The 25,700-nt window shown below is 41.4% G+C and overlaps 1 protein-coding gene across 16 annotated transcripts in view; it reads left to right on the forward strand.

The window, feature by feature from the left end:
• Positions 1–25,700, forward strand: part of SMARCA4 (SWI/SNF related BAF chromatin remodeling complex subunit ATPase 4) — a 63,416-nt gene that overhangs the window by 14,546 nt on the left and 23,170 nt on the right. For 10 of the 16 annotated variants that reach the window (XR_015947229.1, XR_015947228.1, XM_060269026.2 and 7 more), the window contains exons 5-21: positions 388–780; positions 877–1,044; positions 2,885–3,143; positions 3,657–3,783; positions 6,126–6,299; positions 7,655–7,828; positions 7,953–8,120; positions 10,720–10,770; positions 14,884–15,014; positions 16,247–16,304; positions 16,606–16,727; positions 19,208–19,358; positions 19,523–19,686; positions 20,746–20,812; positions 21,755–21,865; positions 23,400–23,642; positions 25,125–25,238. Coding sequence is in view for 14 of the 16 variants with exons in the window: in XM_060269026.2 (XP_060125009.1) it covers positions 388–780; positions 877–1,044; positions 2,885–3,143; positions 3,657–3,783; positions 6,126–6,299; positions 7,655–7,828; positions 7,953–8,120; positions 10,720–10,770; positions 14,884–15,014; positions 16,247–16,304; positions 16,606–16,727; positions 19,208–19,358; positions 19,523–19,686; positions 20,746–20,812; positions 21,755–21,865; positions 23,400–23,642; positions 25,125–25,238 (2,675 nt within the window). In the remaining 2 variants the exon portion in view is untranslated. The remainder of the gene's footprint in view (positions 1–387; positions 781–876; positions 1,045–2,884; positions 3,144–3,656; positions 3,784–6,125; positions 6,300–7,654; positions 7,829–7,952; positions 8,121–10,719; positions 10,771–14,883; positions 15,015–16,246; positions 16,305–16,605; positions 16,728–19,207; positions 19,359–19,522; positions 19,687–20,745; positions 20,813–21,754; positions 21,866–23,399; positions 23,643–25,124; positions 25,239–25,700) is intronic. The other 6 variants (XM_035140587.3, XM_035140590.3, XM_035140591.3 and 3 more) reach the window with 1 other exon arrangement.

Below are 25,700 nucleotides of genomic sequence, written 5' to 3' on the forward strand. Positions count from 1 at the left end.
AGTTGCTGCTTTTACAACTGGGCAGATGTAGCAGGCAGTAACAGCACAGCAGCTGCTTTCTGTTGCTGATCTGACTGAGAACTGCCTCTGTAGACTTTCAGCATACATTTGAAACATTTATGCTCTTTATTCCTAGCAAATATTGGCATTATTATGGTGTGTGTTTTTAAATAAAAACAGCTGTATATTATATTGTTGTATCCCACCTTGGAACCTCATGGTGAAGTGTGGGTAAGAAATATTTTGAATAAATCTCGTTTTAAATGGCTATTTAAAATAGATAAATGTAGTATCTGTAAAATGCAAAAGCATGTTTAAAATATAATTGTATTTAAAGCTTGATTGCAGCAGATTGATCTCTCCCCCTCTGCGCACTCTTCTCTCTAGGTTACCCTTCTCCCCTTGGTGGTTCTGAACATGCATCGAGTCCAGTTCCAGCTAATGGTCCTTCTTCTGGCCCCCAGATACCCTCTGGTCCTGGAGGAGTCCCATTAGATGGTACTGACCCCCAAGCGCTAGGGCAGCAGAATCGTGGCCCAACTCCTTTTAACCAGAATCAGCTGCATCAACTGAGGGCTCAGATAATGGCCTACAAGATGCTTGCCAGAGGCCAGCCTTTACCTGACCATCTTCACATGGCCGTGCAGGGAAAAAGGCCAATGCCTGGAATGCAGCAGCAAATGCCAACTCTACCTCCACCTTCTGTATCTGGAACAGGACCAGTGCAAGGACCAGGGCCTGCACCTGGACCAACACCTCCGAACTACAACAGACCTCATGGTACGTATAAGCTTAAGTGTATTATTCTGGGGTGATTGGCCACAGAGTAACCCACTTCTGCTAGAGCCACACCTCCTTCTCCCTCTCCCATTTAAGGAGTGATACAAACGGTGGAGGAAGAAAAACCTTACTCTGTGTGTATGTGTCTGTCCAATGTATGCACAGGTATGGGAGGGCCTAACATGCCCCCTCCTGGACCCTCAGGAGTTCCTCCAGGAATGCCCGGGCAGCCCCCTGGTGGACCCCCAAAGCCCTGGCCTGAAGGTAAGTCCTTTATGAGGGCAGGATTAATTGAAGCTTGGCTTTTTGTTTAAGTTGTATATTGAAATACATTTTGCATGAACAGCAAAATCCTATAAAAACTTGAAGGATGCAACTGTACTTTTTGTTGAGTTTTGTTACATTAAACTATTATGGCTACCCCTATATACCAGTAATCCATGCCATATCACATTGTTTCAGTGATACCAATTTGGCCATTTTTTTCTGAGCTGAAAGTGATAATTTGTAAGATATGTGTTCAGAAATATTAAAATATCATTTCAGACGTTTGAAAACTGCCACTGAATTACAGTTCTAATTTTTTGTGCATGAATTATTATTAAGTTTATTGTTATGACATCTCTGTCTGATACCTCATCCCAGCTCCTCTTCTCACCCTCCCGACTGTTGTGGTGCCAATGGTGACCCACTTTAGGACAAGCTGTTGTAATCCATCTTTGGGTCCTGCTCGAATAGTTGAAGACAAATGCTTTGAGTAACCACAAAGTGGGTTTCAAATAATGGGATTTAAAAACTTTCAATAGGATAACTTTTGACTTGCTTGATTCTGCCATCCATGTATAAAAAGAATACAGAACTCCTCAGCCATCTTGATGTTTCAAATCCAGAAATTCTATAACTTCCACCATTGGAAGGTATGAGTACCATTAGAAACTCCAGGTCACATTGGAAAGTCAACTTCTGGGGATTATTGTATTAAATTTGAGGTAATTTGGCACTGATTTGTTAAAAAATAAATAAATATTCATTGGCAAAAAAGAGGGAACTTCTGCCTGACAAATGGAGTCATCTTCAAGTAGGATAAGATCAACTCCTGAAAACCGCAACATATTCAGACCCTTTCTTTTTGTTCTGAACTGGTGTTTAGCAAAATAGTTGCTTTTCTCACTTAAAAAGACCTCTGGGACTTGCCTCAGCAGGATCCAAACTCCCTTTTGTAACATACCGTTTTGAGGGGGGAAATGGACACTAGCCGCCTGAGGCCATCGGAACAAGGTGGCGGTTTGGGGGTATGTTTTGGTGCTGGTAGGAGAAGCTGCTGTGCAAACTGCTGAAGGTGTTAATAGTGTATCAGAGATTTCATGTAGCTGGTTTTGCCAGCTTATCGTTAGATTCCCTTTCCCTTTATGTTCAGTATTTTTGGATCCACTCCTCCCAGCCATAGAGCCCCTGCAATATTTAGGTTTTTCTCCCAAACCAGATGAGCAAATATTTTACTCTTCGGAAAGATTCTTACTGATGGCTCATTTTCTCTAGACAAGTACACCAAATAGAGTTAGAAAGTTGTGAACATTCCATGACATCACAGCAGCTTAATCAATGGCTTGAATAAAATGGTGGTTGAATAGTAATCGTTGTCAGTTTTCAGCTTATTATTATAGGCCAGATAGTGGAATAGGTGTTCACATTTAGTGCTCCTGGTGCAGCTTTAATTCAATATAGAAATCACTACAAGAGGGTGTGGTATTATTTCAGGTCATTTCCTGGGTTGAGAGCCAATCTCATGTATGAGTGGATGGAATGGCAGATGTATACAGCGGAGGCCATAGCAAGCCACAGTGGCAAGTGGTTTACTTTCTCTCAGCTTACTTCATAAGATGTCTGTGAGGATGAACAGGGGAGCAGAACACCACTAGCTCCTGTCTTGAGCTGCTTGCAGGAAGGTTGGGTTAAATTATAACAAAATGAAACTATTATTCAGCTGTTTAAATGTAGAAATCGGTCCTTGAACACTGCAGTCTTTACATTCACATGTGCTTATATCAGGCTCTTATACGAGGGAGTCTTTAACAGCCGCCTTCCTACCAACGTTCTTCTATAGGACCAATGGCAAATGCTGCAGCCCCTACTAGCACACCTCAGAAACTGATCCCTCCTCAGCCAACAGGCCGTCCTTCACCAGCACCTCCGGCGGTACCTCCAGCAGCATCCCCTGTAATGCCTCCCCAAACTCAGTCACCGGGACAACCAGCCCAACCTGCCCCAATGGTGCAACTCCACCAGAAGCAAAACCGTATCACTCCAATCCAGAAACCAAGAGGACTTGACCCAGTTGAAATCCTTCAAGAGAGGGAGTACAGGTAAAAATGTAGCTACTACAATCGTAACCAGGCATCCCCAAACTTCGGCTCTCCAGATGTTTTGGACTACAATTCCCATCTTCCCCAACCACTGGTCCTGTTAGCTAGGGATCATGGGAGTTGTAGGCCAAACATATGGAGGGCCACAGTTTGGGAATGCCTGATCTTAACTGTTTCACTGCTGCTTCTGGGCAACAGGTTGACTTTAATGAAGGCTTCATTCAGTGAAGTGACTTTTGGGGGCCTGTTATCGCTATTCTAGTCTTGGTCTTCATTGTGGCCTCATGCTGGAACAGCAGGGGAATGTTATTAGCAAACCTGTGTTTGACCTAAGCCAAGTGTTACAGCTTTGTCCCTTTGCAGAGGGGTGGGTTTAGGTTTATCTTGAACCTGTGTTGCCTTTCTTTTAGCTTCCTGACCCCTTGGTAGATAACTGCTGTATCTGATATCTCTTGTTTAGACATGATAAGAGACCTAAACAAATGCATTGTTTGTCTTAATCTACTGTGTCAGACTGCAGGCTCGCATTGCTCACAGGATACAAGAACTTGAAAACCTTCCTGGGTCACTGGCTGGTGACCTGCGAACCAAAGCTACCATTGAACTTAAAGCACTACGATTGCTTAACTTCCAGCGACAGGTAGGCTGCGTTCCATAGCTGGAACTCCTGTTGCTCAAGACTATTTTGGAAATGGGAATCACATCTTTTACTCCAGGGTTTTGTAACTTAATGGAAACGTACAAGAGGCAGCATTTCTGATTGAGTAGCTTCATTTAAATAAAATCAGAAGCTTAAAATGTGACAACCATCTCCTGGCCTTCCAGGGTCAGTTACTTGCTTTTCTAGTAATTTTTTTTAGATACGGGCATGGTTTCTTAATAGAGGCCCAAATCAATTGTCAGGTGTGCCAGTGCCGTTTTGTATTCATAGAAATGTATCTTGAAAGCAAGAGGTGCTAACTTGTGCCAATACTACCTTTTAGCATCTGGCCTGCCTCTTTGGCTTGAAGTGCCGGAAGTTGTTTGCGCCTTAGGCAAATATGTCTCTCTGTGTTATAAATTGGAATAATTTTCTCTTTATGTCTGCCTCATATTTATATATCACGATAGTTCAAACAGGTGGCAATTCAGTGGCTTTCCTTTTGAAGAGAAAATGACCAGATAGCCATACCTATGTAGATAAGTCCTTCAAAATGCACTTACTATTCTTTTCCTCTTATTTTCCTTTCTTCCATTTCTTTGCTGCTTCTTTGTCTCCCATTTTATCCATGCTCCTCTTCTTTCCCTTTCTGTTCTCCTTTCAGCATTTCCTTCTCTTTCTACACAGTTCTCCACCTTCTGGTGTCTTCCTTCTCCACTCTGCTTTGCCCAGAAATGATTTTGTTTGGTCTTCTGCATATCTTTCTTGAATCCATGTGCATCTCCCCCATGCCATTCTTCTTTTCTCCAGTGTTCCCACTCAATAATCTTCCACTCAGCCCAGCCATTTTTTAAATTTATTCTTATATTTCTTTATAATATTATTATAATTATTTATTAACCTTCTCCCCCCCCCCCCAAAAGCCTTTCCTGGACTAGGCCTCACTTTGAATCAAGGTGTTTCAGAGACCCTGGATTGTCCTCTTCACCTATCCTTCCTCTGTTGTGTTTGGCAACTCTCTTCCTGAAGGGCGCTTGGGGGTACTTGTGCTCATCCAAGTACTGTACTGTTCAAAAGAAAGAAAGAAAAAGGAGTAGGTGGAGTTACTTGAATAACAAAATAGAAATAATGAGCAATATCATCATCATCATCATCATTTTATTTGTATGCCGCCTTTCCATAGTTGAAACTATGCTCAAGGCGGCTTACAACATGACAAGATTTACATAATTACAAACATAACAGAAGTCATAAACAATAAATAAAACACATCAAAAGTACACAACCTAATGGAAACAATTTCCACATTAATCATAAGATCTAAAACTAAAGATACAACAATAATATCAATGACAGTTCTCCCAACCCCCTGTAAACAATACTCCAGCCCAAGAATATGTTCAACAGCCTCAGCTTTTGTAGCTGGAGTCAGTCAGCACTCCACTCTCCCAGGCCAGATGGGAAAGGGCCAGTAAGGCAGGGTGCAGGTCTTCCAGGGCTCACAGCCAAGATGGTCGCATTTAAAACAACACAGATAAAAATTAAAAACAATTTAAAAGAGGAGCCCTCGGTGCTAAGCAGCAGCCGCAGTCCTCATGAAGCCTGTCAAGCCCCTCTCCAAGCCAGGTGGAAAGAGGCAAGGGTGGGGCCCTTCAGGTCCTCAGCAGGCAGTCCTATCAATCATTTGAGGTGGCTATCCATGGCTTGTCCTTCTGCCTTGCTTGGAATTCTAGTGGTTGGGGAGATGTGGATGAGTCTCATGCCTTTCAGCAGGGTCATGTGTGCATTTTCTCTGCTTAAAGAGACTGATAAATGAAGGATCCCCTAAAATAGTGATAGCCAAACTTGGCCCTCCGGCTGTTTTGGGACTACAACTCCCATCATCCCTAGCTAACAGGACCAGTGGTCAGGGATGATGGGAGTTGTAGTCCCAAAACAGCCAGAGGGCCAAGTTTGCCCATCACTGCCATAAAATGGATTGGAGAATAGGCACCAGAGGTAACCTTCCTGATTCATTTTCCTTGCCTTGTCCATCCCTTTAAGGAAATGTGTACATATATTTGAGATCTAAACCATTCTGGGGCTTTGAGACCATTTCTAGAAATACCTTGTTGTATAGTTTCTCCTTGAGTTTAGCACTTCCATTCACTCAGTTTAACACTAACACAATTAATGCTTTGCTTTTTCTTTTGAAAAGCCACTGCAAAAGACAATTGCCAAAATATCTTCTTGTAATGTGCAGTTTTGGATATGACTTGGCAGGTACATGCCTTGTGACATGCCTCCTTTCTCAACTTTCAGATAAGAATTGACTCTTTTCTTTTTAAATTGTTGTTCCAAAGCTGCGTCAAGAAGTTGTGGTATGCATGAGAAGAGATACTGCTCTGGAAACAGCACTGAACGCCAAGGCATACAAACGTAGCAAACGGCAGTCCCTGCGGGAAGCTCGCATCACTGAGAAGCTGGAGAAACAGCAGAAGATCGAACAAGAACGGAAACGCCGGCAAAAACATCAGGCATGCAATTCTTCTGTTTTTATGTGAGATGGCGGTGTGTAGAGGAGGGTGGCAAAAAGAGCAGTGTGGGTGAATATTTATACTACTAATGTTTCCATTTTTTTTCCCTACATGAAGTTACTGCATTTTTGTAGGTAACTAACATGCAGCAAACAAAGTAACCCCACCAATTTCTTGAATGAGGAGAAGGAAAATTAGGTGGTGGGTGGTGGGGTTGAAATCACTTCTAAATGTTGAGAAGGCTAGAGGGTTAAGAGAAGAGGGTTAAAAGAAGAGATAAAGGGAAGTAAAATGCATGACAACAATGGAGGTGAAGAACTAGGTGCATCACTGCTCAAAGAGCTATTGAAAATATGGCGTTAACCATCTTTGGTACCCATCGCTGTAGGTCTTAATTTCTTTAGCATAAAAAGTTAGCATATCGCCGGCCTGTTTATCCAGAGAGGGAGGTGGATGAGATTTATAACATTCTCTAAAATAAACTTCTTAGCTACTAAAACAGTTCCTGTATTTTCAGATTATCATGTATTGGATCTGCCTAAACAAAGACTATGATTAAAATCTTAAATAAGAATACATTGCACTGTTTTGCTTAGGGCTGTTGAGTAGCATTTCCACTACAACCCTGTGAGGTGGGTTACAGCAGGCATAGGCAAACTCCGGCCCTCCAGATGTTTGGGACTACAATGGGAATGGTAGTCCCAAACATCTGAAGGGCCGGAGTCTGCCTATGCCTGGGTTACAGGGTGAGAAATAGTGAATGTCCTGAGGCTACCAAGAGAGTTTGACAATGGAGTAGAGATTTGAACTCAGGTCTTCCTAGTCCAATCCCAAACCACTTTCCACTGCATCTCACTAGCTATAGGATAGGGTCATGTTCTCTCCTAGTTCACCTTTGGCCACTCTCCGTAGCTGACGAGGAGATATTTTTGTTTCACTGAGTATCCTCTGTCTTACCATTCTCACATGACTGAACCTACCTCACAAACAATTTCGGTGTTCCCATCAGGGGTTTATGGGCAGCTTGGTGTACATTGGGCTTCCCTGGAGGTTGCCTCAACCTGAGCATTCTGTTTGGCTGCTTCTGGCTTTGTGGAGATAAGACTAAAGGAAATGACAAGCAGAAATTGAGATTTTGGCTGGAGGAAGAAAACCTAAATTATTGAAAGCAGTAACATCCTGCAGAACATTTGCAACAGCTAAGAATATCACTGGGCTCAAGATGCAATTGAATACACTTATAATGGGCATTTTGTGATTGCTGATATCAGAGTTGTAGATTGCCAACAATCTTAAGAAGCTCTGTCACAGGTGTATAAATTCATTAATCCCTTTTGTATTACATTTCCTTTTAGGAGTACCTCAATAGCATTCTTCAGCATGCCAAGGATTTTAAAGAATACCACCGATCTGTCACAGGGAAGATTCAAAAACTGACAAAGGCTGTGGCCACTTACCATGCCAATACTGAGCGTGAGCAAAAGAAGGAGAATGAGAGAATTGAGAAGGAGAGAATGCGTAGGTTGATGGTAAGGTTTGCTCCAAGGTTTGTTTCAGGCATAAACTTTACCCAGCTGAGCTCTGTAGATTGCAGTTTGGTACACTTTGTTTTAAATAACTGTTGTTCCTAATTTAAAGCATTTTTTTTAAAAGGCTGAAGATGAAGAAGGGTACCGTAAGCTAATTGATCAAAAGAAAGATAAGCGCTTAGCCTACCTGCTTCAGCAAACAGATGAATATGTGGCCAACCTCACAGAGCTGGTGAGACAACACAAGGCTGCCCAAGTTGCAAAGGAGAAAAAGAAGAAGAAGAAAAAGAAGGTAACCTGGAGTGCTATGATCAATAATGCTGATGAAATGCAAACTTCGTATAAGCATTTGGGTTGGAAGATGCTTCACATTTCATTCCAGGCCTTTCGATGTGTGCCTCTGAACAGGGTCCAATTCTCTAGTTATTATATTTTTTGGCATAAACAACATAGCATTGATATCATAGCAAATCAAAATAGATCACACAATATCCATAAATAAAACACACACAAAGCAATTGTTGTTGAATAGACTACCATTTCAACATTTTGTTAAAACCAGTCCTTTTTCATGAACAAATAATATGACTAATGGAACTAACTGTTTGGTCATAACCTGTTAGATTTCTCACGTCATCTTTTGAAGCTGCCTAGAAGGCCCAAAATATGTAAAACATACCAGCTCTTCAACATGTTCCTTACCCATCTATAGATGTGCTTAAGCCTTAGACGTCAGATACCAACAGAACATAAATTTATAGAAGCTTTTCTTAAGATTTGTACTTACATTTTGTTGTGGAACATGTTGCCATAGGCAGTTCTGGACATCTAAGGAAATAGATCCCTTTTCAAATCCCTTTCCCATAGCAAGCAGCCGGTTTGTGGTCCCTTCTCAAAAACCTCCTGATTTAAGGAATATAGACGTTTCTGTGTCTGGGCGCAATTAATTAAATCGAATTGGTTTCCTTTAAGGCTTCCAATTTTCTATATGTTGCCTTGCAACATGTTTCTGCTCTATTTGTAGTAGATTTTTAAAATTTTGTAATGTGGGTCTTGGTAATGCAATAAGCAAGTTAGATTGTATACCCATTCTCAGTTGAGCATAGGAGGAAGTATCCCAAGTGGATTACGATCTCCCCTATTGATTGGAAGGCAAAGATCACATGAACAGCTTTTTTCCTGGAGACGTCTCAGTTCATTTTCTGCCTTGCTTGGAGCAGATCCTACTTGCTACTGCTGTGTGTTATTCCTGAGCCTCAGGCCTGTTGCTTCTCCTCCATTCTGTTAGTCCCTTGTTGGTTTTCTCCTGGTCCCAGTCTCCTCTTCTTCAGCATTCTTTTTTTTTTTGTCTGAAAGCAAAGGAGGAGGACACATTGGTTTGTTGCCTATTTTCTGCTATTACCTGTTTTTTACTCCCTCTCCTCCCATGCTCCTACAGGAAAAGGGGCGATAGTCTCCAAAACTATGCTCAGCATTACATTATGACACCATTATGTCAGGGTGATCAAGCATTCGTGGACTGCCTCAGTAATTGTTAGGAGGCAAGTTCCATCCTCCTCCTCCTCTATTGTCAATGTGCATGTGTTTCTTGGTTGACCCCAATTGTTGATGTTGTAGCCACAACCAGGAATGAAATCCTCATAGCACTATACCTACTTTACAATGGATCGCAGTGGCTCTTGTCTTCAGTAAAAAACCATCCAGGATTCTCCCTGTACTCGCTGTAGACATGCTCTCCAGCCAGCACCATTATCACCCACAAATGTTAGCCCTGCAGTGTCAAATGTGGGCCTCCAGAGGGCACATGATGACTTTGATTATACCAGGCACCCCCAAACTCAGCCCTCCAGATGTTTTGGGATGACAACTCCCATCATTCATCCCTAGCTAACAGGACCAGTGGTCAGGGATGATGGGAACTGTCGTCCCAAAACATCTGGAGGGCCGAGTTTGGGAATGCCTGGATTATACTGAGGAGATTGATTCAGAAGGAGAAGGCATTTTAAATGCACTAGCAGTGATTGAAACTGCAGTTCTCAGAGGGGATCAAACTGAATAGTTAAGCCAATGTCTACTGTTAAGTTGACAATTATTAAGCCAGTCATCTTGTTTTCATGAAGCCCACCATGACAATTTTGACCCACCTGAAGGATCATGGGTAAAGACAAAAGCCATCTACATTCCACTTGCAGGATTCAGCATAAGGGAACAATTATAGATACTGCTCAATGCACATCCCCACTCTTCCTACTGAGAAGTTCTGCTTCACCATGGCATCTATGGCCTCCAGCAGGACAGCAGAAATAATGGTTCTTGCCCAAGCTTTGGAACACATATTGCCATGGGAAAGTTTCTATTCTAGGCCACATCAGTGGACACTTCTCTCATATCAAGATGCCACACATTGCCTCTGGAAATTTATTTTTCCCATGTGGCAGTCTTTGTGCTGGTGGACAAGATCTAGCAACTTCTCCAGGGGAGTCCTGATCAAGGACTTGCTGTACATGAATAAATGCCAATTTCTTAGGATAGGGAACCCACTGCAGGGCACATGGGATATATCACAAGCATCCCACAGCTTCAGCTGAAGGACCAGCAACTTTGGTCCTCCTCTCCTTGTCATCTTTCCATTCTAGCTGGTCCCTGCACTCTGTAACTAAGAGAAATGCTGCTTGAGGTTCGTTGTTGTTTTTACCTCCTCCGTCACAATCCCATTTCTTTTCGTGTCATGTCTTAGATTGTAAGGCTGAAGGCAAGAAATGTTTTATCACTGACATCTAGGAGCCTTTTTTGGCTGAAGAGTGGGAGAAAAGTGTCTTAAGTAAATAAAGTGTTTAAAAATGCAATTTGCTATTATTAACAAAGGATTAATGTTCTTCCTTTATTTCCAGAAGGCTGAAACTGCAGAAGGACAGACACCGGCAATTGGACCAGATGGTGAAGTAAGATCCAATAACAACAATAATAATAATAATAATATTCTCCCTATTCATGACTTTTCTAGCCACAGTTTAGTATGATCTGTAGCCATTGGTCATAACCCTATAAAGTGCTATGGAGCAGTCATCAAATACTGTTACACTTCATTCCTTTCCTATGTCCCAAGTCCTTATAATGGATCAGAGACAGTTGCTGAGAAGGACACAACAGGCCAGGGGCTGAGTGCTTTGGCCTTCATGCCCTGCTTAACATGCTGCTGGACTAGAAAAGAGCAATGGGGTGACCTGGCATAGGCAGTCCTTGTGTTCCCAGTGTGCTCTCACTACTTGTGCATCTAGTCCAGTGGTGTCCAAACTTTTTTCAGAGAGGGCCAGATCTGATGAAGTGAAGGGCCGTGGGGGCCGACCAAAGGGCTGACCAAAATTGTTGACCCTTGACCAAAGTTGTTGAGCTTTTTTTAGGGTTAGAGTTGTTGAGGGTTTTTAGGATTTTACCCCAGGATATAAACTGCCACAGGGGCTGGATTAAACCGACCGGTGGGCCAGATTAGGCCCCCAAAACGGACTTTGGACATGCCTGATCTAGTCTGACCATCAAGAGCAGCACTGTATTTATATCCTTCAATGATTTCGGGGAGTTTGTACTTTATAATTCCAAGCAAATGTTAAGGACATTCCATTAAAAAGGCATCATTCCCTTCCACTTTACCCAAGCCAGAGCCACCATGTTCTTTGGCCTAAACAGAAGAATCGTATAGAATACTTTACCAGAGCCCTGTCCAGCCAGCAAGGCATGAAAATGACAGTTTCAAAAAGGGAGAGCAAGTTCCTATGTTGCTTTTGTGCTGGCAATAACCTCTTTTCATCCTGTAAGTTCTGTTGCATGTCTTTTCAATGTTTGGTCCTTTTTTATGTTCTTTTATATGTTTTGATTGTTGTTTAGTTGTGTCCAACTCTTCGTGACCCCATGGACCATAGCACGCCAGGCACTCCTGTCTTGCACTGCCTCCCGCAGTTTGGTCGAACTCATGTTCGTAGCTTCGAGAACACTGTCCAACCATCTCGTCCTCTGTCGTCCCCTTCTCCTAGTGCCCTCAATCTTTCCCAACATCAGGGTCTTTTCCAGGGAGTCTTCTCTTCTCGTGAGGTGGCCAAAGTATTGATTACTTCCCACTAAAAAGCTCACCTGATTCTGTGGAGCAGATTCCTTGGTTGTAGTAGCAGGTTCCACCTGGGACTCAGGTTCAGTGCCCTGAACCTTGGTCTGTTTTGGATTCTCTGGACAAAGCGGAAGGCATGGAAACCCAGCACTTAAGTCACAGGGCTTAGATTAAGGGTTTTGACTACAGTATTTGGAAATGAATTTTGGAGGATAGCCAGCATCAACATTCACAGAAAATTGAAAGAAATGTTAAAAACAAGTTTCTGATTGCTTCTTGAAAAACAAACCTATTTTCCTTACCAGGTAGGCTAGAGGCTGTACTAACTCGCCACAGTCAACCCAGCTGATGGTTCTTTACAAACTTGTCAAACTACCCAACATTTTTGGTAGTTTCCCCTCAGACTAGCATTTATATACCATTAATACAAAGAAAATACAGTAGCTATATCATTAGAGCATCAGATCTCTTACCTGATAAAGGACTTCGCCTGTATAGTAAAGGAATAGCCCTTCCTGTAACATCCTATCTAAGCTCAGCTTTTAGGGATTAAGCTTTTTTTGAGTATTTGGAAAGATTTTGGAAGAATATTCAACTTTAGCATCCTTAAACCATTCTCTCTCATATATATATATCTCCACACAACAAATAGCAAAATGCAACTAGTTCTAACTCTGAAAGTAACTAAATCTAAATCTAAATCTATCTGTAAAATATTTAGAAATAAAAGAATAAGGAAAATGAACAAATCAAGTCTATTCAGCCTCAGCATCCTATCTAAATTAATCTTATAAGCCATTTAATTTACATCCACACAAGTAACAAAAGGCAACTAGTTCTAACTCTAAAAACAACTAAATCTAAATATATATATTTTAAATATTTAGGAACAAGAAAATGAAAAACTCAAGAAAACCATGTAATAACTTCTTCCACCTCCAGCAGTCAGTTAGAAATGAGTATATTCAAACAGCTATTGTGATGACCTCATTTACCAACCAGCATTGTTGTGTAAGCATGACCACATAGAGGAAAGCAAGAAGTATGGTGATTGGCTGAGATGTTCCTGCTTATGGGGGCTTTCCACAAGCTTTATATTGATCATATTTCAATATCTGCTTCTTAGGAGGGTCATCAGAATCATTAGCATGAAGAATTTAGGGTTGCCTGCTGTCCAGATAAAAAAACAACTCAACTAGCATGTTTTTGTGCCTTTCAACAAAGATTGTTCTTCAGAAATCCGCCAGTGAAGCTTAATTTGAACATTGCCGTTTCACTGCAGTTAAAGGCAGTTTGAGCACCAGCTCTCTGAGAGGTTCAAAGAAGAAACTACAAAACTGCTTTTTGAAAAGCAGTATTCTGTGGTGGAGCGTAGCCTAGAACAATTGCAGCAGAAAATAAATGAGCTGCTTAAGCAGAAAGATGAACTAATGATGAAGCTTGATAACTTGTTGTTGAAAATTAAACAGGAAACACACAAGTGCTACCTCACGCAAAATGACCACAAGAGTATTGTCAATGTGTTGAAAGTGATGGAGAAACAGTTAAAACAGGAGACTCACCACAATGTTGAAATAAAGCTAAGTTTGAAAAATGAGCCCTGCAAGGAACATGAATGTTTTGGAAAATATCATGAAAGGGCTGGAGATGAAAGAAAGGGTAGCTAGGCTTCAACGAGAAGATGTGGAAAAAGAGGAGCTGAAGAATCAACTTAAAAGAAGCCAAAGAATAAATTGCAGGCATAAACAAGTAACAATGATATAAAACTGCTTAAGGCTCAGTATTGAGAAACTTCCAGCTTATGAGAGGACCATCAAAGCTCAGACTGTAAATAAGCTGGCTGTGGTCATTTCATTCCAAGTCTCCTGGTCCTTATTTGCCAGCTGCTTCCCTGTCACAGTTTCACTGCAAACAGACCATAGATTTTTTTCAGCCATTTAGATAGTATCATAATCATCATTTTATTTGTATGCCACCTGTCCATAGTTAAAGCAATGCTTAAAGAGCCTTATAACATAAGAAGATTTGCATAATTACAAACATAAGTAGTCATAAACAATAAATAAAACACATTAAAACATACACAACCAAATTTATTTTAAATAAAATTTATTATAAAAGCAAAGATGCACAACCAAATTGAACTGTTTCCACATAAATCATAATACGGTCTAAAAATAGAGATACACAAAATTAATATCATATCTATAACAGCAGCAGCAAAACAGCACCTAAACAGTACCCCAACCCAATAGTTTGTTCAGCAGCCTTAGCTTTTGTAGCTGGAGTCGGTCAGCGCCCTGCTCTCCCAGGCCAAGTGGGACAAGCTAGCAGAGCATAGAGACAGCATTGCATGTACTCACTAATGTCTTCTGGCCCTTTGTCTATTCTAATCAAACATATGTGAATCACTACAAAAGCTGCAAGAATGTGCAAGTTTCCCTGTCCTTGTCCAACAAAGCATCCACTATGTCACAAAAGCTCTCAGTAAGCCATTTTTTTCCATAGAATTATAGTGTTGGAAGGTACCTTGAGGGTCCATCCCCTGCAATGCAGGAATCTCAATCAGATCCTACATGACAGGTGACCACCCAACTTCTTCTTTAAAAAGATGCATAAACCAGGGGTCATCAAGGTTTATCTTGCCTGGGCCAGATGAGTCCTGCGGAGATCTCTCCATGGGCCGGATTGCGTGTGCGCTATTTCCAGTGTCTGCGCATGCACAGACACGATTTCTGGCGCCACAGAAGGGAGTCCCCGTGCCACACTGCGCCGGTTTAGCGCGAGCGGGCGGCTCAGTTCGAGGGCCAGTCAAACGACCTCCGCGGGCCGCTTCCATCCCATGGGCCTTAGGTTGCTGACCCCTGGCATAAACAGTACCATCATTGGGGACCTTCATTTTTTGTACTGTGGAAATAGAAAACAGTAAGTTTAACACACATTTGTGTTTTTTCAGCCTTTGGATGAAACCAGCCAAATGAGTGACCTACCTGTGAAAGTGATCCATGTGGAAAGTGGGAAAATTCTTACTGGCATGGATGCACCGAAAGCAGGACAACTGGATACTTGGTTAGAAATGAATCCTGGGTAAGTTGCCAACAGATTTAATCCATTGTATTTTGCCATGAAATTAGCACCATGTAACTGCATCCTGTTTGTTCAAAAGTCATACTCATGGGGTCATCCACTACCTCTGAACTTTGTTAAGAAAAGCTAGCTTGTAATAAATATGCCTCTAAGTTTTGTCTTCAAAAGGGGATAATTGGTATAGCAACAGCTATTAGCCTCAGTTGCTTAAATCAGAGGTTTCCGACTTGTGTGCCTCAGCACCCTTGGGTGACAACGATTGGTCAGGGATGCCGTGGGAGGGCCCTCCTCCTCTCTCCCTCCCTCTTGACATCATTCTTGCATATCTGCAAATCAATCAATATTTGTCTCTTTCCTCACCCCAGTCCAGCCTGAATCGTGTTGCTCCTCCTGCTGCTCCCACATCAAAAACCGCACCTGAAAAGGGTGGGGCGGGGCGGGGCGGAATGTGGGGTGGGTGGTGGGGGTGGAACAGGGGAATCCCTACATACACACATCCTATAATGGAACCCCAGTGTACATGACTGCCATGGGGGAGCCGCAGAAAGAATGTGGTTGGTCAAGGGCACTGTGGACTCAAAAAGGTTGAAAACCACTAGCTTAAATCAAGCTTCCCTATAAAGAGACAGTAAATCTGACTACCAGTTTCCAGTTGTTCGCAGTGGGGGGCGGAAAGGATGCTGGGCTCAGGTAGCTCCTTGGTCTGATCCCACAGGTCTCTTCTTATGTACTTGGCGTACTTCATGAAACCTTCCTTTGGTTGGATGGCTCTTTGTTTGATTTTCCCACTCAGCAATATTGCCTTAGTTTGGAAATCCCAAGTCATAGCTTCCCTCACTGTGCGGGAAAACAGAAAATTTGATTTGTAGTGAACTTAGATTTTGCTTGTTTATCAGAGAAACATTTTTCCCTTCCAGCCTTGGGCATGTTAGGGATTATTTCTTGCTGTGTGTACAAGGGACTGGAGTGGGGGTAACTTTTTAGAAATGTCTCTTTTTCTCTGTTCAAGATTCCCCCACCCCCAGTGCTACTGACAGAATAGAGACCCCTATTTTCTAGACTTGAGATTCTTTCTTCCTGCAAACTCCCCCAGTGACTTCAGAAAAGAGGAGCAGCCCTAGTCAGATTGCTCTCCATGACCGATTAAGTAGAAAATTAAGAGTGTCCCATTTTCCTATGTAATTTTTTTCCTGTGTTATCCATATCAGCCATTTTAATATCTGTTTAAATAGATATGAAGTAGCACCAAGATCTGACAGTGAAGAAAGCGGATCAGAAGAGGAAGAAGAGGTACGAAGGAATGGCTCAGCTTTCACATAATTTTCTTGATCGCGTTCTGTGCAGATGTAGCAGATAAGCCAGAAGACTGCTGTGGAGGCATGGTCAATGCCCACAAATTGTATCTACGTACATAAATTCCATGTTCAATATTACGATAGACACAGACTCTGGTTCCTGAGATTTTGCCTGCGGTTGGTCAGTGTGTATAAGTATTTCAGCAGACTGTCCTCCTAATTAAGACAGCATTGAAAGCATTTTGATTTTACATCGGTATACGTATCAAAACTGATGCGGTTTCTGTTTCTGACAGGAGGAGGAAGAGGAACAACCACCGCCATCTCAGCCTGCTTTACCTGTGGTGGAGGAGAAGAAGAAAATTCCAGATCCAGATAGTGATGATGTATCTGAAGTGGATGCAAGGCACATTATTGAGTAAGGCTCACACCATCCCTCCATGTTTATGTTACCAACTACCTTTCAGATTTCCCTCTAAATATAAGTGAAAGTGTCAGATGAAGGTGTTGGTCTCTTCCTTCACTGGAGGTTTTTAAACAGAGGTAGGGATGTTATCTTGTCAGGGATGATTGAGCCAGATAACTGTTGGGGTCCCTTCCAACCCTGCAGTTCTGTGATTCTAATGTATAAGTTCACCCCACAAGTAAAAGAGGGAAGAGTCTATCAAAGTGTCTGAAATCAACACACACAAAGACTTTTTTTTTTTGAAAAAGACTTTATTGTTTAAAATAATACAGAGTAGAACATATGCATGATATGAATACAACGATAGTTTCCTCCTCGTCGTATCTCATACAAAAGAAAAATAAATAAATACAGAAGAACTAAATACATAATTCAAAATACAAAATAAATTCTTCTTCGCAATGTGAACCGTATATTATCTTTATGTTAAATCCTATTTCTTCCTTCTTAGAAACTTCCCGTCCTTCCAATATTACACTTCCAAATTCTTTGTTTTCTACGGGTCTTCGTTATAACTTTCTTCCTTTCTTCTCAATTTTCCCTTAATCTCATTTTTATATTACAAACGTTAATCTATATCTGCCAATATGGAATTATTAGGATAATACATTTTTAAGTATTTTTTGTAGACCTTCCACTCTTTGGATACTTTTTGTGTTGATGATTCCCTTACTGAGTCAGTGAGTTTAGCCAGTTGTACATATTCTAGCATAAGTGTTTGCCACTCCAATATAGTGGGTAAGGTCTCACTCTTCCACTTTCTTGCCACTAATACCCTGGCCGCAGTCATTGCATACAGCAGTAAGGATTTTGTTTCTTTTGGAGTTTCTGGTGGTAGTATGTTTAATAAGAATAGTTCCGGCCTTTTTTTTATTGACTGTTTAAATAGTTTTTTGATTTCTTCGTATATATTATTCCAATATCTTTTAATTTCCTGGCAGGTCCACCACATGTGGTAATATGTTCCAATTTCTTTTTTACAACGCCAGCATTGGGGACTTGGTCCTCCATACATTTTAACACACACAAAGACTTTAATGCCAGGAGCAGAAAGATACAAGGCTGTAGTTAAACAGGCTTGAGCAGAGGTTACCCTTCGTCTGATATCTCTTGTTCTTGCCCTACCTTTCCTACAGCCCACTTTCAAAGGGGCAAGAGGAAGAGTTCTCCATCTACAGTCAAGGAGTAGAAGACTCTCTCTTGCTCCCTCCCTCCCTCCCTCCCTCTCTCTCTCTCTCTCTCTCTCTCTCCCCTACCCAAGAGGATAGGAGTTGGGGAAAGGACCTATTACTTTCCACCCCCCTATACATGTAGGTATCAGAGACACCATAGATCCAGGGTTAGCAGCTGGGTCTGGTTGTGTAAATTATTTTCAGCCTGCCTTTCTGGCTGACAGGAGGCCTCCAAGGTAACCAACAGAAAGTGAAAATTAGTGCACAGTAACATATGAGACAATTATTTTTAAATAGGGTCATGGCTTGTGAAAAATTAAGGGAATGTTTATTTATTTAATTTATTCACCATGCAATTTTTTCATCTCAAGCTGATTTACAGTAAAAGCAGGCAATGGGTTTCAGTAACAATAAGCTATGGATAAAAAAATAACTTATATAACTAATTGGCTAAAAAATATAGCGCAGCAGCAGCATCAGATCCCCCAGTCATTCACCTAAGAGAGAAACAGGTTATAGATCACTTGAATGATCCTGGAAGAGGGGATCTACTGCGCTGTGTAGAGTTAGATCTGCCGACACTCTTCCTTGTACAGTGGAACATTCATTTTCGAATGTAATCTGTTCTGGAAGTCCGTTAGACTTCTGAAACGTTCGAAAACTGAAGATCAAAGGGCTGCCGGCGAGTTCAATGGGGAAAATTGAGAAACGCACCTCAGAGGCTGTTAGACTTCTGAGGCATGTTTGAAAACGGAAGCATTCACTTCCAGGTTTTTGGCGTTCGGCAGCCAAAGTGTCCAAAAACCAAGGTTTGACTGTATCGCAACCCCTCCGTCTTTCCAGAGGCCACAACCCTCCTACAATACTAGGAACTTAAGGCAGGGCCTTCCCCCAAAGAGAATAAGAAACCCAGCCCCAACTCCTCCCACAGTGGGGAGGCTAAGTGGGATGATGCTGCAGTTCAGAGGAGGTGTTTTTTCATCTTAACCTCATGCCAGTTTCCAACTTAAAACACTTGTTTCCCACATCTAGGTTGATCCTACACAAAAAATACACAACAAACCAATAATCCTGCTCAAACAAACAATAGTCTTTGTCGTCCTGCGCTATAAAAGGTTAAGTTTTCTTTTAAATGTTCTAAGCTAGTAAGGGTTTTGTCAGTTAGGTATATGATCCAAGTTTTACCCCCCCCCTCTCTCTCTCTCATTTTTTTTCTCACTCTTAACCCATTTCCCCAACCTGTTTAATCTTTTCCCTTAGGAATGCAAAGCAAGATGTTGATGACGAGTATGGAGTGTCTCAAGCCCTGGCAAGGGGGTTACAGTCTTACTACGCTGTGGCTCATGCAGTCACTGAAAGGGTGGACAAGCAGTCCACTCTCATGGTAAATGGTGTCCTCAAGCAGTATCAGGTGAGAAACTGAAAGCAAGACCCTTTACTTCAGAGCTGTGTTAGCTTAGGCAGTTTTGCTGGGTGTAGGTGTGCTTAGAATTGCAAAAGAGGAAGCAAGTATTGACAGTATTTTCTCTCCATGTGTCCAGAAACGTGTGAGCATTTCTTTTTCTTTTCCCATAGATTAAAGGTTTAGAGTGGCTAGTATCCTTGTACAATAATAATCTAAATGGAATCCTGGCAGATGAAATGGGTCTGGGTAAGACAATCCAGACCATTGCTTTAATTACATACCTCATGGAGCACAAACGTATCAATGGACCGTTCCTCATTATAGTACCTCTGTCGTAAGTATTCCTACTGGATCCATCTGCCACTTAAGGATTGTCACACATTCAAATGCTTCTGTGTTCATGCAAAATATCTTATTGCAGTATATCATCATTGTAGTTCTAATGCAGCCATCTAGGCTGGTCTGCTTCGTGCAGAAATATGAACAAAATATGGTCACCAATTTCAGCAAACATGATAGAAACAGGGCGAGACTAGCAGAGTAAGTGTGGCAATAGTATAAATAACTTTCAGAATGGGGAGTGTTAAAAGATTAGACCTGTTAAGCATAGCAAGAAATCGCTGAGGGCGGGGGGCTGGTATAATGATTTAACTCAGACTTAGCAAAAAACTGGTTTGCACTAACCACAGCATGGCCACTTTTTGAGGCATGTTAACTAGGCCAGATTAATCCCATTCAGTTCTTTGATCCCATGTAACTACAGTGGTACCTCGCAAGACGAAAGCGTTTTGCGATCTTTTTGATGACTCGCAAGACGAATTTTTCTATAGCCGTGCTTCACAAGACTTTTTTTTTTGCTTTGCTTTGTTTTAGTTGGAAAACCACAAGATGAAATTTTCACAATACAAAACGACTCGCGGAACGAATTAATTTAGTCTTGCAAGGCACCACTGTATTAAGTTGATTGATTTGAATCAGGTGCTCGGAAGTCAAAAAGTGCTATGAAATGTGTAAATACCGTATTTGAAGTGCCACAGGGAACTAGTCTGCTTTGTATTATTCCTCCAAGGCTTTTGGTGTTCTATTCTTAAGAGGAACTAGATCCATAGTTTATAATATTATTATTTGCAGTATTTGCAAGAGAGACGGCAAAAGCATTACATGAGCTTTGCTCATAAAACAAATGGCTGCTTGAAAAACAAGTTTGCATGTCAAAATCTGTTTTAGGATCGGTGAAACTCTTATCTCCAGCTGACCAAATCACCCGCACATTTGTAATGCGCTTTTGTGATGTGCTATTTTGAAGGGGTTGTACGCAGTTCTTATTTTTTAAACATATTATGTGTGGTTCGTGTCTGTATAAAATGGAATCTTTGCTGTTTTTCTGTTCTAGAACTCTCTCAAACTGGGCATATGAATTTGATAAGTGGGCTCCTTCTGTGGTTAAAGTCTCATACAAGGCAAGTATTGTGGTTCAGATTTTCATTTCAAATTGGTCAAGATGGAATGATGAGCCAGTTATGATTCCAAGGAAAGAACCGAGCATCCTCTGACTGAAAGCAAATTGTTGCATTTTCCTGTTCATTCAGCAACAACTGTGGCATAATATTGGGGGTGGGGTCACCTTCCTGTTTCTTAAACCAGTGTTTCCCAACCTTGTGCCTCCAGCTGTTTTCGGACTAGCTGTTTTTGGTCTTGCTAGCTAGGGATGATGGGAGTTGTAGTCCAAAAACAGCTGGAGGCACAAGGTTGGGAAACACTGTCTTAAACTACTCTTTCCCATCAGTGTAGCAGGACTGCTACAGAAAAGCTTCTTATAAAGTTAAAGAGAGTTCAAGAGAGAAAATGCTTATTTTTTCGCATTATTTTCCAAAGTGCAGCATATTTCTTTCTGACCCAAAGTTTTCAGCCCTCCCCCAAAGCCTCTTGCTTTTCAACTTCTTTCCTGCAAATAACACACAGCTTCCCCCCACAATCCCTCAGACCTGTGTGTGAAAAGGAAATTTCTGTTTCCTTAAGTGGTATATCTTCATCAGGCCTTCCCCATTAACCTTTCTTTCTCAGTCATCTCCCTGTACCTTCTGCCTTTTTCTTCAGTGCGCCTTTTAAATTTACCTTTCGTGTTCCTGCTTATTTGTGCAGTGTCTGCTTTTCTTATAATTCCTTCCAGCCTATCGGCTCTATATTCCTTGTATCTATAAGTTTCCCTCAGCCAGCCCCACAAAGCCCCTGTCTTTTGTTTGCCTTCCTTTGCTAAATCTTGACTGCAGACAACTTTTTTGGAATGCTCATGCTCTAGCTCAGACAGACAGAGTCAGCGGTTTCACAGCCACAAGTGCAACACTAATGTCAATTATTTCTCCAAAATCTGTGCTTAGTTTTTCTTAATTCTTTTTTGTTAGGGCTCTCCAGCTGCAAGACGGGCATTTGTACCTCAGCTTCGAAGTGGGAAGTTTAATGTTTTGCTCACTACATATGAATATATCATCAAAGATAAGCACATTCTTGCCAAGGTGAGGCTTTCCTGTTTGAAAGCAGGATTTGCTGGCGTGTTGATTTTCCTTTAGTTCTAGAAATAAATCATTGTGGTATCCTAAAGGTATAGACAATATTAGACAGCTTTTCTTGCAAAACCAACATTAAGTAATAGACATTATTAGTATTAGAATAACAGATAAATGAAGCATTTACAACACACACACACACACACCCCACATAGCATTTTCTTGAATACTGAAAAATTGAGAACCCTTGCCTATTTTGTCCTTTAAAACCAGGGACAGGGAACTTATGGCTCTCCAGATGTTCCTTCCGTGACCACCATCAATGCTGGCTGGGGCTCATGGGAACTGGAGTCAACATCTGGCAAGCCACAGGTTTCCCCATCCCTGAATTAAACTGTGGTGTCTCCTCTCCCAGACACTTGATCTTCAAGATGGATCATGTCAGTTGTGTCTACTGAAGCAATTCAAAGTGGCAGGCCCCTCTCCTCTCTGATTAAGAGCAGATACCTGTCTCACCCATAATGAAAGGGAGAAAGAAAGAGTGTAGTGTACGTGTGAATATCGTGTTTCTCCAAAAAAATAAGCCATACCCCGAAAATAAGCCATAGTGATAGGCAGTTTAACCTTGTAGGTTTAACCTTGTAGGTTAAACTGTACCATACTCAATTAAAAAAAAATAAGACATCCCCTGAAAATAAGCCACCGTGGTTTTTTTTAAGGAAAAATAAATATAAGACGGTGTCTTATTTTTGGAGAAACACGGTATGTTGGGTTTTTTTAAAAAAAGAAGAATAATTCACCTAATGCAAATGGCACTTGTTGCATATAGTACTGTGGTTGAATATGATATGCAATCTCTTGCTTCTCAGTTCTCATTTGGGTGGGATACTTTTGCTGCAGTAACACCTGTACAATATTATTTGCTCATTGGTTGTGGTTTGTCTTGGTTGCATGAATAACACTGCATGTGCTCTGTTGTGTTATGTCCTCATTAAATTTTCAATAAAAAGCAATATTGAAAGAACAAAACCAAATAACGGCTTTTGTCAGCCCACGTGTCAGCTGCCTGGTCTGGCTCATTAACTTCAACTGGAATCATCGGACCCTTTCCCGTAAAGCAACAGCAGTGTCCTGGAAGATGTTGCCAAGATGCGGTATTAATAAGTGCCAATTCACAACTTTCTCAGCATTATTACATTTGAGTAATTGCTCACAAGAACGATAGCACTAGTTTAGCCTATGCGGGATGCTTCAGAAGTCTCATTTCTCTGGAGCATTTGAGGATGGTGAGAATTTCCCCGTCTTCAGTATTTCTATTATATTGATTCTACCTGTTATATTGCTTCTACAAATTAGTGGCGTAGTGAATATTCCCCTGCATTTTTCTTAGGTGCAAATTAAAACTGAACTAGTTTAACAGATACGTAGCTACATCCAAACAATCACCTTGCTGTGGGGTGAGCTGTACTGTATTGAAAGCCTAATAATCATACATGAGAAATAAACTCTGAAGTAAATAAACTCTGATGTCCTGCATCATCAGATTCGTTGGAAGTACATGATTGTTGACGAAGGTCACCGAATGAAGAACCACCATTGCAAGCTAACCCAAGTCCTGAATACACACTACGTAGCTCCACGTCGTCTGCTTCTCACAGGGACTCCACTACAGAATAAGCTGCCTGAACTATGGGCTCTGCTCAACTTTCTCCTTCCAACTATCTTCAAGAGCTGTAGCACATTTGAACAGTGGTTTAATGCTCCTTTTGCCATGACTGGAGAAAAGGTAAGTGCAGGAAGAAGCATCTACATGCCAGCATTTTTCACCCAGGGTTTTTCACTCCAGGCTCTGGAGTCATTCCCTGTTGGTCCCATGAAATTTTGCAATCTTTCACCTTCACTTTCCCCTCCTTGCACTGTCCAGTCACCCATAAATACTACCAGTTTTTATTTAATTTTTCTTAGGGGGAGGGGGTTGGATTTATTTAGGGTGTCACAGTGTGATACGGATGTCATACAATTTTTTAAAGGGCTGAAAAATACTGTTTTTAACCAATTTGATTTATTAAGAGCCTTGTGATTCTGTGTGACTCCAAATAGTTTTATTGCAATGATTAGGTCAGTTGGCACAGCATTTCTAATGCTTTGTACATTCTTTTAGTGAGCTCAAGAGTTAGGCCACATTTACTTTTAGAATTGGCTGTTAACTCTCTTAGTATACATGCATGCAGCATACTGTTCTGATCAGATGCAGTGGTGAATTTCCTTTCAAGGCCTCTCTCTTCCATTGTGTATTCTTCAATATAGTAAGTACTGATGGGACTGCAATTGACCCATAGTAGAAGGCACTGCTAAAGAAAAACACCTTTCTGGTGTTTGCTTTTAATATTTTGCATTTCAAGAGACACTGCTCACTCTGAGGTCGTTTTAAAATACTATGCCAATTTTGTCTACTTGTGCATTTAGCACTTCAAATAATTTGGGGCAGAAGATGAATAAAGATAGAAGATCCACATTTTCCCTGTGATTACATTTGGTTTGACTTCTGGGTGAACAGTTTCCTCATTCCAAGCCCTTTTAAAGAGAACTGTTGCATTTCTCCCTCGCTCCTGCCCTCCTCTTCCTGTTTCCTCTAATTTGCCACATTGTAATCTTGATGCTCACAGCATTTTAAGTCAAGGTTACAGGTTGGTAAATTAGAGCATCCATAACCATGGTGACTGGGGCCAAATTAAGTAGACTTGCCTCTCGGAAGCCAGGTTGCTGTCAATCAGCAAAAGGGCTGTAGGATTTGAAACAGAGAAATGGATGGCAGGAGGAATGTACTAAAGCTTCACCCTTCCATTCCCTGTTGCTTTTCCCTTAAGAGACAGCACTCATATCTGTTGCAGCAAAAAGGCTGTCTGGAACCCCCGCTGGGAAAGGGGGTTGTAGGGGAAGCATCAGGTGCAGGAGGGGTTAAGCACTGTGCCCTCCTTGGCCATTTTACAGCTCTTTGGTAGTCTGGTTTTGCTGTCAAAGATCTTCTTCAACCCTGCTGGATTTATCTATCTATTGATATGTAATTACTATGGTGATTGTGATCATTTTGGGGGATTAGAGATGAATCAGTGAACTGAATTTTTTTTTTTTTGTTTGTGGTTTTATTGTTAACATTATAGTTAATAATGATAGTATGGGCTTTTTGACCATACTTTTTTCTAGTGAGGTTGGGAAAATATATTTAAATAACACTTGTTTCCTTGAATCTGCGTGCAACTAAAAACAGGTGGATTTAAATGAAGAAGAAACTATTCTAATTATCCGTCGTTTGCACAAAGTGTTGCGGCCCTTCCTGCTAAGAAGGTTAAAGAAGGAGGTAGAAGCACAGCTGCCTGAAAAGGTAACACTTAAAAAGCAGGCGATATTCCAGCTCTTAGTAGAAGCTTTCGTATCATGTTGTCCATATGCAAGTTCTTCTACGTGGCAGCATTCCTAGTTCACTTGTTTTGAAGGGGCTGCTGGAGAGTCTGTTTAATCAAGGAAAGTCTGTAGAGAGGCTTGGGACATGGGAGGCGTGATGGTTTAGTTGTAGAGTATCAGTTCAGTACCAAACTAAAATGGTTCTGAGGTAGCTGAGATGGGAAAGACCTAGAGCTGGAAACTTGGAGAGCCACCAGCAGAATGTACAGTACAAGACTAGACAAACAAATGGCTTGTCTCAGATTAAGCTTGGTATGTATCAATGGGCCACTCATGTAATCTCAAAGAAGGCTGAGGTACTGCTACTAAAGACATCTTTCAGGCGTAAGATGCTCCTCTGTGTGCTTTTGACTTCTTGCGGCTTTTTGCTGACTATTGTCTA

This window comes from Zootoca vivipara, chromosome 15 (assembly GCF_965207765.1).
Source record: "Zootoca vivipara chromosome 15, rZooViv2.hap1.1, whole genome shotgun sequence".
Lineage (NCBI taxonomy): Eukaryota > Metazoa > Chordata > Lepidosauria > Squamata > Lacertidae > Zootoca > Zootoca vivipara.